The sequence below is a fragment of the Leptidea sinapis genome, chromosome 31 (genome assembly GCF_905404315.1).
Source record: "Leptidea sinapis chromosome 31, ilLepSina1.1, whole genome shotgun sequence".
NCBI classification, from domain to species: domain Eukaryota; kingdom Metazoa; phylum Arthropoda; class Insecta; order Lepidoptera; family Pieridae; genus Leptidea; species Leptidea sinapis.
This window is the reverse complement of record NC_066295.1, coordinates 1,517,078-1,535,330: the sequence shown is the minus strand read 5'-3', so window position 1 is coordinate 1,535,330 and position 18,253 is coordinate 1,517,078. Positions and strand designations below refer to the sequence as shown.

Sequence of the window (18,253 nt, the reverse complement as noted above, 5' to 3'; positions counted from 1 at the left end):
GTCATTGCTGCAGTATTTCTAACGGAATGGTGCAGCGGTGACACACATCTGTAACTTAATAAGTAATAGGTTTAGGATAAGTACTAACATAGAAAATAAGTTTGCTGTATTACTAACAATTAATATGAGTCATGATACTCGAAATAAAGATTTATTATTATAATTATTATTATATTTGATAGTTTCAAAGGCTAGACTTTCTAGTTTGTGTTTATCTAGATTTCTTTCGCATTATCTATATTATTAATCCAATTACAAAAAAATGTGAAGGATCCATTTTTCAAAATGTCAAGGATCCACTTTTCAAAATGTGAAGGATCTATTTTTCAAAATGTCAAGGATCCATTTTCAAAATGTGAAGGATCCATTTTTCATAATGTGAAGGATCCATTTTTCAAAATGTCAAGGATAAATTTTTGAAAATGTCAAAGAATCATTTTTCAAAATGTCAAGGATCAATTTTTCAAATTGTCAAGGATCCATTTTTAAAAATGTGAAGGATCCATTTTTCAAAATGTCAAGGATCCATTTTTTTAAATGTGTCTGAATTAACAATTAATACAGTCACAGTGCATTAACTATTAATCCAGTGTAAATCGTCAAAACAAGCATAAAATTACTATTCCGTTGTCCGAATATTTTCAGGGGGAACTGACGTTAAAATATACTGTTACTTCTTAACAAGTAATATAGATATTCAATTTTATTAATATGCGTTTTAATCATTTAAATATTAATTCATGTGATGCTCACAAGAATGGCGACCACGTAGCGGAAGACGCAGTGTTGGTAGGCCCCCCACAAGATGGACAGACGATCTGGTCAAGATCGGAGAAATACTTTGGATGAGGGCAGCGCAGGATCGATCGTCGTAGAAATCTTTGGGGGAGGCCTTTGTCCAGCAGTGGACATCTTCCTGCTTATGATGATGATTCTCAGTAGACTACAACACTAAGGACAGTAATTCCCCACCTGCAGGAAGTCGATGAGCTTGGCCTGCTGCCGGATGGTCGCGTCTGCCTTGGTGTCCCGCGTGCGCCACCACGCGGCGGCCGACTCCTGTGCCTCTCGAAGCGCTGAAATCTCCTCCTGTCAGAAGACTGCTAGTTAATATGTATGATCATAATTTTAGAACCTGATAGTTGAACAAAGCATAGAAGATTTTATGACGATACGTCACTCAAACGGTTAGCTCAGTTGGAAGAGCACTCGAATGAAATGCGAGAGGTCGAGCCGAGTCCCGCATAATGTGTATTTTAGAACTTTTATAACACAGTATACTCCTAATACCCTATAGCTATGTTCGCAATGCAAACAATTCAGTCAAATGAGGTACTTACAATGTAAATTATGTGTGCTTACTACCTTAATAAAAGATTTTATTATTATTATTATTATTACATAGGTAATCATTACAACATATTGATTATCGGCTGCTATGGATTTATATAAGATGTATTGTAATCAATCGCTACTCTAACAGTTAGTACCTAATAATTTATATAACACCTATTTTTTATAGAAAAGGAGACAAAGGATCGTACGGGTCACCTGGTGTTAAGTGATCACCGCACCGTGTCAATCATAGAAGCGATAGCGGTCTTTAAGGAAGGTCTACGCTTTTTTAAGGTACCCATGTCGTATGTTCCCGAAAACACCGCACAAGAAAGCTTCAACAACTATGTAGTACGTGGAATAAAGTTCCCTGAAAACCGCACTGTGGAGGAGTGATACACATTTTGTGGGAGACTCCTTTGCACAGGTTGTCGGCAAGATTATGGGTACCACAACGGCGCCAATTTCTGCCGTGAAGCAGTAATTTATTATTTATTTATTTATTTCATTTATTCAGGATACAAACGGTCACAATTCAAAAACTTTACACTATTTTATTTAATGAAGACCTATAGTTCCATAAAATAATTTTAAAACTACTTAATACTTACAATGTGAGTGCTTTGTTATAAATAAAATAATACTAAATTTAATTGCAAATAAAGTGATAAAATATAAAACCTATAAAATACAAAACTTAATATATTACGATATGAAAACAAAACAGAAAGATTTACTTATGCTGCTTATGTTTAGACATTGCTTCTTTAATCATAATTTTGAATTTAGCAAACGGCAAGTGAAAAATATCTAAATTTCCAAATTTTTCATTAAAAAGTTTACAAGCTCGTCTGGCATAACTATTGCTAGTGTGACATGTATGTGCTCTTTTGATGGTAAACACATCTTTTTGAAGAGTGTGTCTTTCAGGTCTGCAAGGAACTCTAAAATTAATCTTATGTAGTAATTGAGGAACGTCCACTTTATTATTAAGGAGTTTATAAAGATATGTTATGTCAAAAATATCCCTACGATGTCTTAAAAGCATTATATTGTTGCGTTCAGAGGATTCTAAGTAATCGTTGTAAATATGTCCAGTACGGTATTCGAGTGATTTGACAAATATCTTTTGTAGTCTTTCTATTCTATCGATATGAACTTTATAGAATGGATGCCAAACAGTACATGCAAATTCTAAATTGCTACGTACGTAGCTATGATAAAGCAACTTATAAGTGAAGATATCCTTGAAAGGTTTACTTAAACGTAATATAAAACCTAACTGTTTGAAGGCTTTATTTAACATTTGATCGATGTGAGGAACAAAATTTAACTTAGTATCCATAATAACCCCTAGATCTCTAATTTGATCAATTCTTTCTAATATTTGGTCATATAATTTATAATTGAATTTTATCATATCATTTCTTCGTGTATAACTCATGATATAACATTTGTTTGTATTTAAGAAAAGATTATTAGTATTGCAGAATTGCTCAAAATTCGATAGATCAGCTTGAAGAAGTTCGCAATCACTAGTATCCTTGATAATCCTAAAAATCTTTGTATCGTCCGCGTAAAGTAAGATATTCGAATTAGTGGCTATATTGGTTATATTATTAATGTACAATATAAAAAGTAATGGAAATAAATGAGAACCTTGTGGGACCCCAGAACTTATATTACAGTATTGAGAAGTATATCCCCTTATAGCAACTGCTTGGCATCGGTTACTAATATATGATTTCAACCACCGGAAAAGGTCGTCATGTATTCCTAGTTGCCACAGCTTCTGTAATAATGTGTTATGAGAAATTTTGTCAAAACACTTGGCGAAATCTGTAAATAAATAACATCAACTTGACACTTGTCATCCATGGCATTGAGAATATATTCGGTAAACACAAGCAAATTGCTATCTACACATCGTCCTCTCAGTAATGTATAAGCATTACTGTGTTTCGGTCTGAAGAGCGCCGTAGCTAGTGTAATTACTGGGCAAATGAGACGTAGCATCTTATGTCTCAATCTAACGAGCGTAATTGTAGTGTCACTTAGAATTTTTGGGTTTTTCAATAATTCTGAGCGTCACTGCATTGTAATGGGCAGGGCGTATCAATTACCAACAGCTGAACGTCCTGCTCGTCTCCCTAATTTACATAAAAAAATCACATGGTGGGAATGATATCCTAGTTTGTAGCGTGCCATGCGAAGGTGGAATCAGGTGAAACATCTCTCCGGAGCACTCCCCGTGATATATGCGGTAGCGGCTCGGCGCCGCCGAGCTCAGGGCCGCCTCCTGCGCCGCGTTGTCGCTCTCCAGCGACCCCGAGCGGTGATATGACCAACACTCACACACACACATGTACCTGCGCGTCGGCCAGCGCGGCCTGTAGCCGCAGCCCGTGCGCGTGGTGCGCGTGCGCGCCCGTCCGCAGCGAGGAGCACTCCTCCTGCAGGTCCCGCAGGCGCCGCGCCGCCGAGCTCAGGGCCGCCTCCTGCGCCGCGTTGTCGCTCTCCAGCGACCCCGAGCGGTGATATGACCAACACTCACACACACACATGTACCTGCGCGTCGGCCAGCGCGGCCTGTAGCCGCAGCCCGTGCGCGTGGTGCGCGTGCGCGCCCGTCCGCAGCGAGGAGCACTCCTCCTGCAGGTCCCGCAGGCGCCGCGCCGCCGAGCTCAGGGCCGCCTCCTGCGCCGCGTTGTCGCTCTCCAGCGACCCCGAGCGGTGATATGACCAACACTCACACACACACATGTACCTGCGCGTCGGCCAGCGCGGCCTGTAGCCGCAGCCCGTGCGCGTGGTGCGCGTGCGCGCCCGTCCGCAGCGAGGAGCACTCCTCCTGCAGGTCCCGCAGGCGCCGCGCCGCCGAGCTCAGGGCCGCCTCCTGCGCCGCGTTGTCGCTCTCCAGCGACCCCGAGCGGTGATATGACCAACACTCACACACACACATGTACCTGCGCGTCGGCCAGCGCGGCCTGTAGCCGCAGCCCGTGCGCGTGGTGCGCGTGCGCGCCCGTCCGCAGCGAGGAGCACTCCTCCTGCAGGTCCCGCAGGCGCCGCGCCGCCGAGCTCAGGGCCGCCTCCTGCGCCGCGTTGTCGCTCTCCAGCGACCCCGAGCGGTGATATGACCAACACTCACACACACACATGTACCTGCGCGTCGGCCAGCGCGGCCTGTAGCCGCAGCCCGTGCGCGTGGTGCGCGTGCGCGCCCGTCCGCAGCGAGGAGCACTCCTCCTGCAGGTCCCGCAGGCGCCGCGCCGCCGAGCTCAGGGCCGCCTCCTGCGCCGCGTTGTCGCTCTCCAGCGACCCCGAGCGGTGATATGACCAACACTCACACACACACATGTACCTGCGCGTCGGCCAGCGCGGCCTGTAGCCGCAGCCCGTGCGCGTGGTGCGCGTGCGCGCCCGTCCGCAGCGAGGAGCACTCCTCCTGCAGGTCCCGCAGGCGCCGCGCCGCCGAGCTCAGGGCCGCCTCCTGCGCCGCGTTGTCGCTCTCCAGCGACCCCGAGCGGTGATATGACCAACACTCACACACACACATGTACCTGCGCGTCGGCCAGCGCGGCCTGTAGCCGCAGCCCGTGCGCGTGGTGCGCGTGCGCGCCCGTCCGCAGCGAGGAGCACTCCTCCTGCAGGTCCCGCAGGCGCCGCGCCGCCGAGCTCAGGGCCGCCTCCTGCGCCGCGTTGTCGCTCTCCAGCGACCCCGAGCGGTGATATGACCAACACTCACACACACACATGTACCTGCGCGTCGGCCAGCGCGGCCTGTAGCCGCAGCCCGTGCGCGTGGTGCGCGTGCGCGCCCGTCCGCAGCGAGGAGCACTCCTCCTGCAGGTCCCGCAGGCGCCGCGCCGCCGAGCTCAGGGCCGCCTCCTGCGCCGCGTTGTCGCTCTCCAGCGACCCCGAGCGGTGATATGACCAACACTCACACACACACATGTACCTGCGCGTCGGCCAGCGCGGCCTGTAGCCGCAGCCCGTGCGCGTGGTGCGCGTGCGCGCCCGTCCGCAGCGAGGAGCACTCCTCCTGCAGGTCCCGCAGGCGCCGCGCCGCCGAGCTCAGGGCCGCCTCCTGCGCCGCGTTGTCGCTCTCCAGCGACCCCGAGCGGTGATATGACCAACACTCACACACACACATGTACCTGCGCGTCGGCCAGCGCGGCCTGTAGCCGCAGCCCGTGCGCGTGGTGCGCGTGCGCGCCCGTCCGCAGCGAGGAGCACTCCTCCTGCAGGTCCCGCAGGCGCCGCGCCGCCGAGCTCAGGGCCGCCTCCTGCGCCGCGTTGTCGCTCTCCAGCGACCCCGAGCGGTGATATGACCAACACTCACACACACACATGTACCTGCGCGTCGGCCAGCGCGGCCTGTAGCCGCAGCCCGTGCGCGTGGTGCGCGTGCGCGCCCGTCCGCAGCGAGGAGCACTCCTCCTGCAGGTCCCGCAGGCGCCGCGCCGCCGAGCTCAGGGCCGCCTCCTGCGCCGCGTTGTCGCTCTCCAGCGACCCCGAGCGGTGATATGACCAACACTCACACACACACATGTACCTGCGCGTCGGCCAGCGCGGCCTGTAGCCGCAGCCCGTGCGCGTGGTGCGCGTGCGCGCCCGTCCGCAGCGAGGAGCACTCCTCCTGCAGGTCCCGCAGGCGCCGCGCCGCCGAGCTCAGGGCCGCCTCCTGCGCCGCGTTGTCGCTCTCCAGCGACCCCGAGCGGTGATATGACCAACACTCACACACACACATGTACCTGCGCGTCGGCCAGCGCGGCCTGTAGCCGCAGCCCGTGCGCGTGGTGCGCGTGCGCGCCCGTCCGCAGCGAGGAGCACTCCTCCTGCAGGTCCCGCAGGCGCCGCGCCGCCGAGCTCAGGGCCGCCTCCTGCGCCGCGTTGTCGCTCTCCAGCGACCCCGAGCGGTGATATGACCAACACTCACACACACACATGTACCTGCGCGTCGGCCAGCGCGGCCTGTAGCCGCAGCCCGTGCGCGTGGTGCGCGTGCGCGCCCGTCCGCAGCGAGGAGCACTCCTCCTGCAGGTCCCGCAGGCGCCGCGCCGCCGAGCTCAGGGCCGCCTCCTGCGCCGCGTTGTCGCTCTCCAGCGACCCCGAGCGGTGATATGACCAACACTCACACACACACATGTACCTGCGCGTCGGCCAGCGCGGCCTGTAGCCGCAGCCCGTGCGCGTGGTGCGCGTGCGCGCCCGTCCGCAGCGAGGAGCACTCCTCCTGCAGGTCCCGCAGGCGCCGCGCCGCCGAGCTCAGGGCCGCCTCCTGCGCCGCGTTGTCGCTCTCCAGCGACCCCAGCCGCACTTCGAGCTCCGATAGTAGCGACTCGCGGTTTTCCAGACGCTCCTTCAAAACATACAAATATAAGCACTAATAATACCAGGTGCCTGCATTGGTTTTTTGGCAAGGTAGGCACTGTGGATCTATCTAGTCCTAGCTGAGCTTTGAAATTAGCAAAGAATGCTTACCGTAGGCATTTAGTATCTAGCGTTAGGAAAAATTTTATGAATATTGAACATCCATAGAAGTTTGGTTATAAAATAACCGAACCAAATTAAACTAAATTAACTTTAACACTTGTGCTATATTTATTTAGGCTCTTAACGAGGTGGGCACTGCCTAATTGTCTTAAACTCATATATATGCACGCTGAATAATATAGTTAAGAGAAAATTTTAAGTTGAATACGGAGTAACTGTCTGCTAGTGAAAAGGAAAGGGGTTGTTAAATCATACAGAATAATATAACAAACTAACATATAAATTCAAATACACTGGCCTTCAAAAGTAAGTATCACACTTTTAAAATTGGAATAACGTTTTAAGTTCACAAAATATACTTTCGAAATAAAAAAGACTCCAAAGAGAATTTAATTTTGCACATAAAAACTTTATAGCTGGTAAACTTCTTTTAAGAATTGGCTGAAAAAAAACTTCAAAACAAAACCATTCCCTTTTCAAAGTGGACGTTTCCGAATTACAATTTTACCATTCACATTTTTCTTTCTGTTTTAAATTTTTTTCAAGATCGATGGGTCTTGTTTTAAAAATTTATGCTAAAAAGCACGTAACATTTATTTATCATGCCTCTTTCAGTTGAAGAATGTGCTAAGATCATGGCTTTTCTGGAACTAGGCATCAGTATGCGTCGCACTGCAAGAATGGTGGGTGTGACGGTACGAACGGTCCAGAAGGTAAAGCGAAGGTACGAAGAGACTGGACACCATCTGAGGAGACCTTGTAATGGCAGACCCAGGTGTACATTTTGTTTGCAGATGAGTCTCGATTCTCCCTTTACACTTCTGATGGAAGGCGAAGTGTGTACAGGCGACCTGGTGAGCGATACCTTCAAGCCTGCATCTCAGAAAGAGTCCAATACGGTGGAGGCAGTGTACATGTATAGGCTGGCATATCTTCAGAAGGTCGCACAGGGCTAGTAGCCATAGAAAATGGCACCCTCACTGGGCAAAGATATGCTCAAGAGATTCTCAATGAGTATGCAGGGCCGTATTTAGCAAATATGGGTGATGGATCGATGCTGATGCGTGATAATGCCCGGCCACAGACGGCTCATATCATACATGAGTATATTCAGGAGGTCGGTATCAGCGTGATGGCTTGGCCATAAAGAAGTCCTGATCTCAACCCGATTGAACACGCCTGGGATGAGCTTGGGAGGCTAGTCAGAAATCGCAGACTAGACCTACTACCCTCAGGGCACTAAAGCAGGCCCTGGTAGAAGAATGGGAGAATATTCCCCAACATCGGCTCCGAAACCTAGTGTTCAGTATGCCAAACCGGCTCGAAGCTGTAATCAGAGCTCGAGGAGGCAATACCAGTTATTAAAAATTAAATAACATGTAATACATTTTAGTTGATTTTTTTTACACTAAACTAAAAATGTCTATTTTCATTGTTTTATCTTTTTTAAGTTAAAAATGTTACATATATATAATTTTAGTTTCTAAGAATTAAAGCCTATAAAATTTGCAACAAAACGTTTTTAATCTTAAATCTCTACCTTCTATAGTTAAGAAAAAAATGTAATTTGAAAAGTGTGATACGTACTTTTGCAGGCCAGTGTATTCATTACACAAAGAAAACTGTAAACAAACCCAATCCCAATAATTAATTAACGTTTTAAAAAATACTGTTAAATATTATTTAAAAAGAAAAACAAGTGTATACGCGTGCTTTCTTGATCTTAGCCGCGCATTTGATACTATACACGACATATTATGGTCTCGGATTGAAGGGACTGGTGTTCCCCGTGATATTCTAGGACTCTTGAAACATTGGTATGGAGCCCAAACTAATGTGGTTGTGTTGTGGTGTGTGGCCCAAAAAAATGGGGTACAGCTTCTCCAAAGAGTATTAGCTAGAGTAGGGCATTAGACAGGGTGGTCTCACGTCACCAACCCTATTTAATCTTTATATGAATGGACTTATAGATGAACTCAGCGAGTCCAAAGTCGGCTGTTATATGTGCAATCAACCTGTCAATAACTTGGGTTACGCGGATGACATGATCCTGCTGAGTCCCTCTATAAAGGGCTTACGGAAACTTAATAAATAAATATTTGTGAACAATACGCTTCAAACGTTTAACGTTAAAGTATAACGTAGATAAGACGGAAATTATGGTATTCAGGCACGACGGGTCGCACATTTCAAACCCAGTTATCACTTTGGCGGGATCTCAGCTCAAAATTGTTTCTCAATTTAAATACCTAGGGCACATCATAAGAAATAACTTGAAGGATGATAATGACATAATGTTAGCCCGCAGATTCGCTAGCTGTAATGTACCTGTCAAAATAACCTTATTCGGCGCTTATTGCCGTGTTAGTCGTGGAAAAACTATACAAAACGAGCTTAACATACGCTACGTGTGCAGTACAATAACGCTTTTAGAGCAATGCTTAAACTACCGTGGCGCTGTAGCGCGTCGGGCATGTTTGCGGAGAATAGGGTTGACGATTTCTATGTCGTGTTAAGAAAAAGAGCCGCTTCCTTTATGTAGTAGGACCGCATTAGACAAAGCTGTAATTTAATAATTATTTCTGTGTATGACTGTTGTAAATATGATATTTGTGACCTGTGACAACTTGCTTATATTATATATTTGACATAATATATATTTTTTTATAATGTAGGAACTGAAATTAAATTTAACATCATTGAATTGTATTAGACTATATTAATTTTATAATTTTTATTTCTATAATTTAATTATTTTCTTTTTTAATTGTAATTATGACATAATATATTATTTTTTTCTTTTTATCTGTAATTTAATAAAAATCAAAGTATAATTTAATTTAAGTCAAGATAGTTTGTAGATTAATGGGTAAAATGCCTGAAATAAATGATACAATTAGTCCGAGATGTGAGGGTTATCACTTTAAAACAAAATAAAATGTCTTAGTAATGATAAATCATTCCCCTAGAAAATCACGAGTATGATTTACCTGATAAGTCACCGGGAGAACCATACAAATTATCATTATAAATCTTATTTATCTTCCAATTTACTTCACATAAAATCAATATTTTATATTTTTTATCTAATAGAAGCTCAATACTATACTATTCTGATGAATCAGGTTAGCAAACACAATAATAATTATTAAAACTTGGCTGGTAGATCCACAGATTGCTGTGTATAACAAATAAACAAAACTCTTCGATTTTATAATGTAAGTATAGATGTATTATACTACGAAATTATTAATTAATTTTAATTAATTCCATAAGGGGATAGCACTTTAAAAATAAATTATTTACATTTGAAAGAGTGACATCTCAAGTCAATTTCCTAATATTCAATAATTGCAATTGAGCAGTTAATCAACTGTAAAGTAAATCCTGTAGATGAAGCCACAACCTGAGAATTGAACAAGACATAAAAACATTTACGAATCTTCACTCGAACGGTTGGCTCAGATGGAAGAGCGCTCGGACAGAACCCAATAAATGTTGATTACAAATTTAATTCATAGATGTATAGTTTATAATAACCGGACCGTGTTACCTTAAGACACTCGACGTGCAGGTTGGCCTGTTTCAGTTTCTCGTCGGTTTCGCTCTGCGTGTGTCGCGCCAGGTCCGCGGCTGCCGTGCGGTCCGCTACCTGTCGCTCTGCCTCCGTCACGCGGCCGCGGTACAACTCCACTTCACTCCGCAGTCGCTGCACTTCACTCTGCAACATTAGGTACATATTCAATGCATCCGTATAGTAGGCGACAATACTCATTTCGAAAATTGTTCGAAGAAAAAAAAAACAATATTTCTAAAAAATATCGAATTGCTGCAGAAAATAAAATAGTTTACATTAAATTACACAAATCCGCGTCAGTTAGCCTATATAATGGCGTTTGCTCGTTAAGTCACTTCCATGATTGTTAACAATAATCTAACCACGTGGAAGTGCCCTTGAACTTCCTTAGTATGGAAACGAATGACGCCAACACGCAGCAGTAATGTGCAAAACATTACTGTGTTTCGGTTTGAAAGCTAGTGTAATAAGACTTAATTGCGAGTATCCCGGGTGAGAACAGCCCTCGTCTTAGCGTCAAGCTCTCCTTGTTTCTTAGTTAACGTTATACGTAATGATTGATCGATGACCCAGACCAGTTATTATAGTACTCTACATGGACTATTTGGGAAAATTAATATACGTCAGCTTAGTAACTGTTATATATACAAATGATTGAAGTTTTCTTTAATGTTAATTCCACCAATATTTGTTTTTAAACAATTCGACACGTGTTTCGCCTCTACACGAGGCATCCTCAGGACGTGTTGTCTCGCCAAAATCTGCCAGATTTTGACTCTTAAAAGACTCTAAAGAAAACTTAAATCATTTGAATAATTATGGATTTCCGCAAAGTAACGCCTACTTCAAAAAATTTTACTGTAACATAATCAGATACTCATAAAATCATAAATACCTCAAGATCTTTATTTTTCAACTCGTGCAGGTCAGTTAATTTCTCCAGATCTGTGAGTTGCTCTTCAAGCAAACTGCAAGCTTCTTGAAGAGCCTTGTTGTTCTGTAATAAAAAAAAACATTTAAAAGAAGGTTTAGAAATCGATTATTAAAATAGTTTAGTATAACTATTTATTCGCAGCTAAAAACAACATCCTATGAATAATCATTAACACTAAATCTTATGAATAAAATCATTTACCAGTGGAAGGCTCCTTTGCACGGGATGCCGGCTATGGGTACCACAACGGCGCCTATTTCTGCCGTGAAGCAGTAATATGTATGCATTACTGTGTTTCGGTCTGAAGGGCGCCGTAGCTAGTGTAATTACTGGGCAAATGAGACTTAACATCTTATGTCTCAAGGTGACGAGCGCAATTGTAGTGCCGCTCAGTTTTTGGGTTTTTCAAGAATCCTGAAAGGCACTGCATTGTAATGGGCAGGGCGTATCAATTACCATCAGTTGAGCGTCCTGCTCGTCTCGTTCCGTATTGGCATAAAAAAAAAAAAAACATAAACATTAAATATTTTTTTTAAAGACACGAAACTGGTAACAGACACACACGACCCTTCTGGTAATTGCATTAAATAAATTTTGTATACTTCGAATAATCAATGAATTTTAACAATAATAATTTTACAAACTTCCTTAGATTTATTTATAAATTGTTCTATTATATATTTTTTATGACTTCAAAAAGTGGTATTCGATTTTGAGAAATAAACTATTTGATTTTTTTTTTCAGATTTAATTTATTTAGATAGTTACACCAACAACACATCATTATACAATTAAAATTTTAGCAAGTACACAAGGGAAAGTACAATATGACATATCTTTACAGGTGTAAACAATATTTACAATAGTGCGAAAGGAGTAACAAAGTTGAACAATTAAAATTAAAGAAATGAAGAGTTAAACAAAAATGATGATATTAAATGACTTAAATACGTTTCTACTTTAAAAAAAGAGATTTATAAAATTTATAACTATACAACAATACAATAATTTACTTCTTATATTTAACCAGTGGGAGGCTCCTTTGCACAGGATGCCGGCTAGATTATGGGTACCACAACATTCTGCCGTGAAGCAGTAATGTGTGAGCATTACTGTGTTTCGGTCTGAAGGGCGCCGTAGCTAGTGAAATTACTGGGCAAATGAGACTTAATATATAGTCTCAAGGTGACAGGCGCAGTTGTAGTGCCGCTCAGAATTTTTGGGGGTTTCAAGAATTCTAAGCGGCACTGCATTGTAATGGGCAGGGCGTATCAATTACCATCAGCTGAACGACCTGCTCGTCTTGTCCCTTATTTTCATAAAAAAAAAAAGAAAACATAACTAAGGTCTTAATATTTTAATGCAGTCGGTTTTAAATTTATTTTCAACCAAGAGTCATTTTAATTTATCACAAAGGGGGAAAACAGTTCTAATACTTAAAACAGGTTTAATAAGCGGTTCGTCTTAATGAACTAGACACCATTTATTTATTTTTTGTAATCGATCAACAGAATCTTTAGCAAGCGTAAACTACGACACTAAGTAATGTACTTACTGTGTTGAAATGTAAGTGGACAGCGGTCAATGTGGAGTCAACCGCACGACAACGCCGTTCTAAAAGGTCAGCGGCCAACGATATACGAATACGTTGGGCCCAAGAGCTGTGCAAGAAACGCAGGAACATTGGCTTGGGACAAACCGTAGGCCTTTTACTCACTCTAATACCATATTTATAGGCCCGTTCCATTTTTCAATGCTTTTACTACTATAATAATCATTTAACGCATATAAATTGCTTTTAATATGGCAAAAATATTTTGTTAAGAGCAACGTCTTGTATTATGGGCAATATAAATCAACATTGATGCAACTCGACAATCATGTTTGTAAACAAAACAAATGTGTGTGTTTAAAATAACAAACAATGTGTTTAGATTATAAACAAGATCATTATATACAGGATGTTCATGAAAAATAGATAGACAATACATTTAAATAGTTTCGTGATATCTGACCTTTATAAGGTCTTTTTATAAGCTTCTGAATGCAAGCGACAGTCAATGGCCTTTACAATGTAGTACAATAATTAAAAAAAAGTTTATTTTCAACTGTTTACCCTATAAATGAACTAAAACATTGCTTTAAGTCATGTTTTTTACGCAAAATCTAAAGTAAAACACAGTTACAATTACACGCGTTTAAATCATTTAAGTGTTTTATTTAAATGTGTAACACCCGCGTTAATTAAAGAAAATACTAAATACATACCTACATATATTGTCATGAAAAAACCAAAAAGTTAATATGTATTTAATTTAAATTTATTATTTGTTAGCTTTGCGACGTGTAAAAAAAAACTTGTTTTGTAAAACAAACGGCTATTTCGCCCGTACAAACCAAGGCGTAACTGAAACTAAGCCATCTGCGCAAGAAGTGTACAGGCGGTATCGTGAGATTAGTTTAGTCCCTTTGCACTAAAGCAAACTGCAAAACTTATACAATGTGGTGGAAATTATATAATTTAATAGAGGTGATCGTGAAGCCTATTCTCAATATCTATCTCCTTTAAGAGATGGCTTTCAAACAGTTGTGCGGCATATCCCATAAGACGAATTAAATAACGATAGTTCAAATCAGATGTGATTGAGATAGAACTTAGAAGCTTTAGCTTAGCTTTTTACATTAGATTTTTGCGTAAAAGTTACATTTTAATTTTTATTTTAGTACCCCTGAAAACGAGATCTAGAAAGGTCTAGAAAGGGTAGAAAACGCAAAAATCTAATGCAAAAACACAGTTAAACGCGTTTTAATCCTTTAAAAGTGTTTAATTTAAGTACTCTCTCTTTCACGTGTAGAATTCAGCAGTTAAACTGCACCGTAAACTCACCGCTATAAGCTCGTTGTTTTGAACCCTGAGTGGTGTCAGTTCGTCTCTGAGCTGAGCCCGCTCTCGGGCAGAGAGCTCCTCCTGTTCTTCCGCGTGTAGACGTCGCTTTTCACTATATTGCACTTCGCTTCTTAACTTACGTATGTCGTTACGAGATCTGTCGCATGAAAGACATAAATTTAGTCAACACATACAAGGAAGACATGTCTTCTTAAAGAAATACTTTGTTACGCTATCACAATAATCTCTAAAATAACACTGAATACAACATTATATACGTTAGTTTTCATAGTATTATGTCCTATGGTATATTGTTATGGGGCAGTGCGGCCGATATTAATACTATCTTTGTGCTGCAGAAGAGGGCTATTCGCGCGATTTATAACCTAGGTCCTAAATAATCATTAAGAGAAAAATTTAAAGAAATAAACATTTTGACTGTTGCAATACATTTTTGATAATGTTTTGTATGTTCATAAGCACATTGAGGAATTTTCTAGAAACTGTGACATTCATAATGTTAACACGAAAAAAAACATAAACTTGTTATGCCTACTACTCGGTTGGGTCGAGTTAGTAAGTCTTTTGTTGGGCGATGTATATGCTTCTACAATATGATCCCAGAAAATGTACAAAACAAATGTGTTACGAAATTTAAAAGAATTGTTAAAAAACGTTTGTGTGGGAAAGGTTATTATAGCATAAACGAAATAATATATATATAATAAAGCGAACACCCTGAGGCTCTTTAATTATTAATGTTTATTGTACGATATTACATTGTAATCCATATTTTATATAAAAAAAAGCCCGCTGAGTTTTTTGCGCCCATTCTTCTCAGGTCTGAGGCAGTCTCTTTTGAATGGGTGGTAGATTTTGACGTTCAATAAGTGATTATAAAACCTATTTTGAATAAAAATATTTGAATTTGAATTTGATAGTTTTAATTATATAAGAATGTTACACTTAAGGAATGGCCTTATGAGGAAGCTCATTGTCGCTCAGCGGGCAATGGAGAGGGAGTTTTGCTCGGAGTTTCCCTACGAGGTCGAATCAGAAATGAGGAGATCCGTAGGAGAACCAAAGTCACCGACATAGCCCAAATGATTGCGAATCCTAAGTGGCAGTAGGCAGGGCACATAGCTCGACGGACGGCCAGATGGCCATAGGGGCAGTAAGATCCTCGAATGGCGACCACGTACCGGAAGACGTCAGATCGTCGGTCCATCTTGTGATGGTAGGCCCCGCCACAAGATGGACCGACGATCTAGTCAAGATCGCCGGAATAGGTTGGATGAGGACCGATCGTCGTGGCGATCTGTGGGAGAGGCCTTTGTCTAGCAGTGGACGTCTTCCGGCTGAAATGATGATACTTAAGGAATAGTATGTTTGTTGTTGCGGCTGCAATACCGTACCTAGCGGACGCCGTGCGGGGAGTGTGGGACGAAAACAATAAATCAATATAGATCTTGAGAAGCCACAAGTTAAACGTATTTTATTTCATCGCCGCAACCCTCCAATCATATAACCAGTGCAATACACATTACCTCAATACAGTCCACTTTAACATAAGCAATCGACAGGAATATATAGTGCGGCATACTAGATTTTTGCCATTTTTATCTTATTTAAATTACAACTTATATCAATCGTTGTATCTATCAACTGAATTAATAAACAATATAAATGAAAAATAAACTTTTTACTATTTAGTAACTTAATTTAATAATTCCACCTCATAAAACATCTACCTGTCAACTTCCGCTTGCAGTATTTCGTAGCTCTTCTGTAACTTATCCAACTGTTCCTTATATTGCTCCATACCCTTTCTCGCTTCCTCGTATTGTGGTTTCAATATTGCCAGCTCTTTCTCCAATTTAGATGCTTTCTCTTCGGCCGCTTTTCGGCTCTCGAGAAGCGTGGCTATGCGCTCCTCTGAACGTTTTAAGTCCCTTGTTGTTACTTTTACATCCAAAGCTGCTTCATTATATTCTTTTTCCTAAACAAAATGTTTCTTACATTCTCATTCTATTCATTTGTGGGATCATTAATATATTATTATTGAAATGTGAAAATATACAACGAAGTCTAAAAGTGTGTTATTAAGTAGATTTTCAAAAGTTTATTTACCTTTCGCCATCTTGCGAGGTTCGCTGATCTTGCCTCTTGACGAAGCGCAGCGATTTCATTTGCTCTAGACTGGAAATAAATTTGATAACAATTTAACTATACTGTCATAATATTGTGAACATGAATAACCATACAGACATAATATAAAATACAGATATAAATAATATGATGAGAGTAGCATGTTGGTGACGCGACTTTGAATGTTGATCCACTCCCGCAAGTACTCAACGCGCTTAGAGAAGTTTTATATGAATGAAAACTTTTCGATGTATTAGGTGCAGGGGCGTGCATATCATATAGGCAATTAGGCAGTGTCTACCTCGTTATAAACCTAAATGAATATAGCGTTAAAGTTAATTTAGTGTTAAAGTTAATTGCATATCCAAAGCTCAACTACGACTAGTTAGGTCTACAACCATGCTAGAAAACCAATGCACGCCACTGATAAGGTGTTAACCGCTATTTTTTTCAAATTCTAAGCCTTGAATATTACTAAATAGTAACCTGCAACTGATTTTCAGCCCTCTCCAACTGTTCCTTCAGAAGAGAAACCTGCACGTTGGCGTGTCCGTCGACGCTCTCGGTGTCGCTGCGGGCATCCAGCCGGATGTCGCCATCGGAGGTGTTGGTGGCCGCATTGTGGCCAACGTTCACCTCATTGGGGTTGTTCTCCTTGTCGCTGGCGGCCGCGGCAGCCGCAGCCGGTTTAATACATTTCAGGGAGGCACGGTTCTCCAGAGCCCGCACTTCACGTTCCAGCTGCCGCACCATTTGCTCCAGTGTGGTCACCTGAATGAAACAATACATAGTGAAACGGGCTCTGTCTCCGAATTGGAAACCAGTGTTTAAACGCATCTTACAATAAGACCCATAGTGCCGATAATCACGTAGTGGACAATACCGACATAGTGTCAGTGATACCGTGCTCGTCATCACCACCGGCGCACATGTCCAGCCGCGCACTACGAGCCCAAGTCTGCAGTTAGAGATGGGACGTTATCGCGAACCCACTACACTCACCCTGATGAAGGACCTCCGAATGGACCGAAACTAGTCGGTACCCACATCGATAAAACCACATCGTTAATAATCTCTCTCGAAAGTTTTAATAATTTATGTTTTTCTTGTAGGTATGTAATTAACAAACTTAAGCCCTACTTAAAAGATAATATTACATATTAAAAGAGACATAGATGGCGATTGTTAACTCCAAAATCATATTCTCATGTCAATATTTATTTATATGCACATTTTGTCAAAAAATATGTCTTTCACTGTAATTTTAATTTCATTGCAACATACCAAACTAATATTTTAATATTTACCTACCCAAGTTCAGCTCTAATTATCTGAATAAGTTAGAATCTGTCATTCAATTATTATTATTTTTTAAAACAATCAAAACTAAATTCATGTTTTTGTAGAAATATAAAAGACAAAAAAGACAGTGAAATCAACATCGGAATAGTTAATTTTCCTAATGATGTTAAAAATATTCTAAAAGATTTTATTGTCTTAAATAGGCACTTTGCTGAATTTGCTTACGACAGATTTTAAACTAACCTGTTAAAATGTTTTCGTTTTCGTTACTGACTAGTGTAAAAATATGACATGGTAAGTCCAACTTACAAAAACAAAATTACAATCTTTGTATGTACACCACCAAAACACAATAAAGAATACTTTGAATAGTATATATAGAAAAACACATTTTAAATCATAGTATCGACGCGAGCGATTATCGCAATGTATCTGAAGTACCAATACATTGCCACATCTGTAATGTGAACTGCATGTTGGATGTTATCTCTGGATATCTCGTTTCATAAGATGTTCTAGCAACAAACACATTCGCGATTTGACGAGAAACGTCATTGTTGAAAAATATTAA

At 41.8% G+C, this 18,253-nt stretch overlaps 1 protein-coding gene across 1 annotated transcript in view; it reads right to left on the bottom strand.

Moving 5' to 3' along the window:
* LOC126974231 (citron rho-interacting kinase-like) overlaps nucleotides 1-18,253 on the bottom strand; it is a 62,408-nt gene that overhangs the window by 19,064 nt on the left and 25,091 nt on the right. Inside the window, exons 15-22 of the mRNA XM_050821695.1 lie at nucleotides 16,867-17,151; nucleotides 16,363-16,431; nucleotides 15,984-16,231; nucleotides 14,233-14,389; nucleotides 11,307-11,408; nucleotides 10,388-10,555; nucleotides 6,491-6,700; nucleotides 973-1,089 (exon numbers count right to left, since the gene is read on the bottom strand). Of these exons, the coding sequence (XP_050677652.1) occupies nucleotides 973-1,089; nucleotides 6,491-6,700; nucleotides 10,388-10,555; nucleotides 11,307-11,408; nucleotides 14,233-14,389; nucleotides 15,984-16,231; nucleotides 16,363-16,431; nucleotides 16,867-17,151 (1,356 nt within the window). The remainder of the gene's footprint in view (nucleotides 1-972; nucleotides 1,090-6,490; nucleotides 6,701-10,387; nucleotides 10,556-11,306; nucleotides 11,409-14,232; nucleotides 14,390-15,983; nucleotides 16,232-16,362; nucleotides 16,432-16,866; nucleotides 17,152-18,253) is intronic.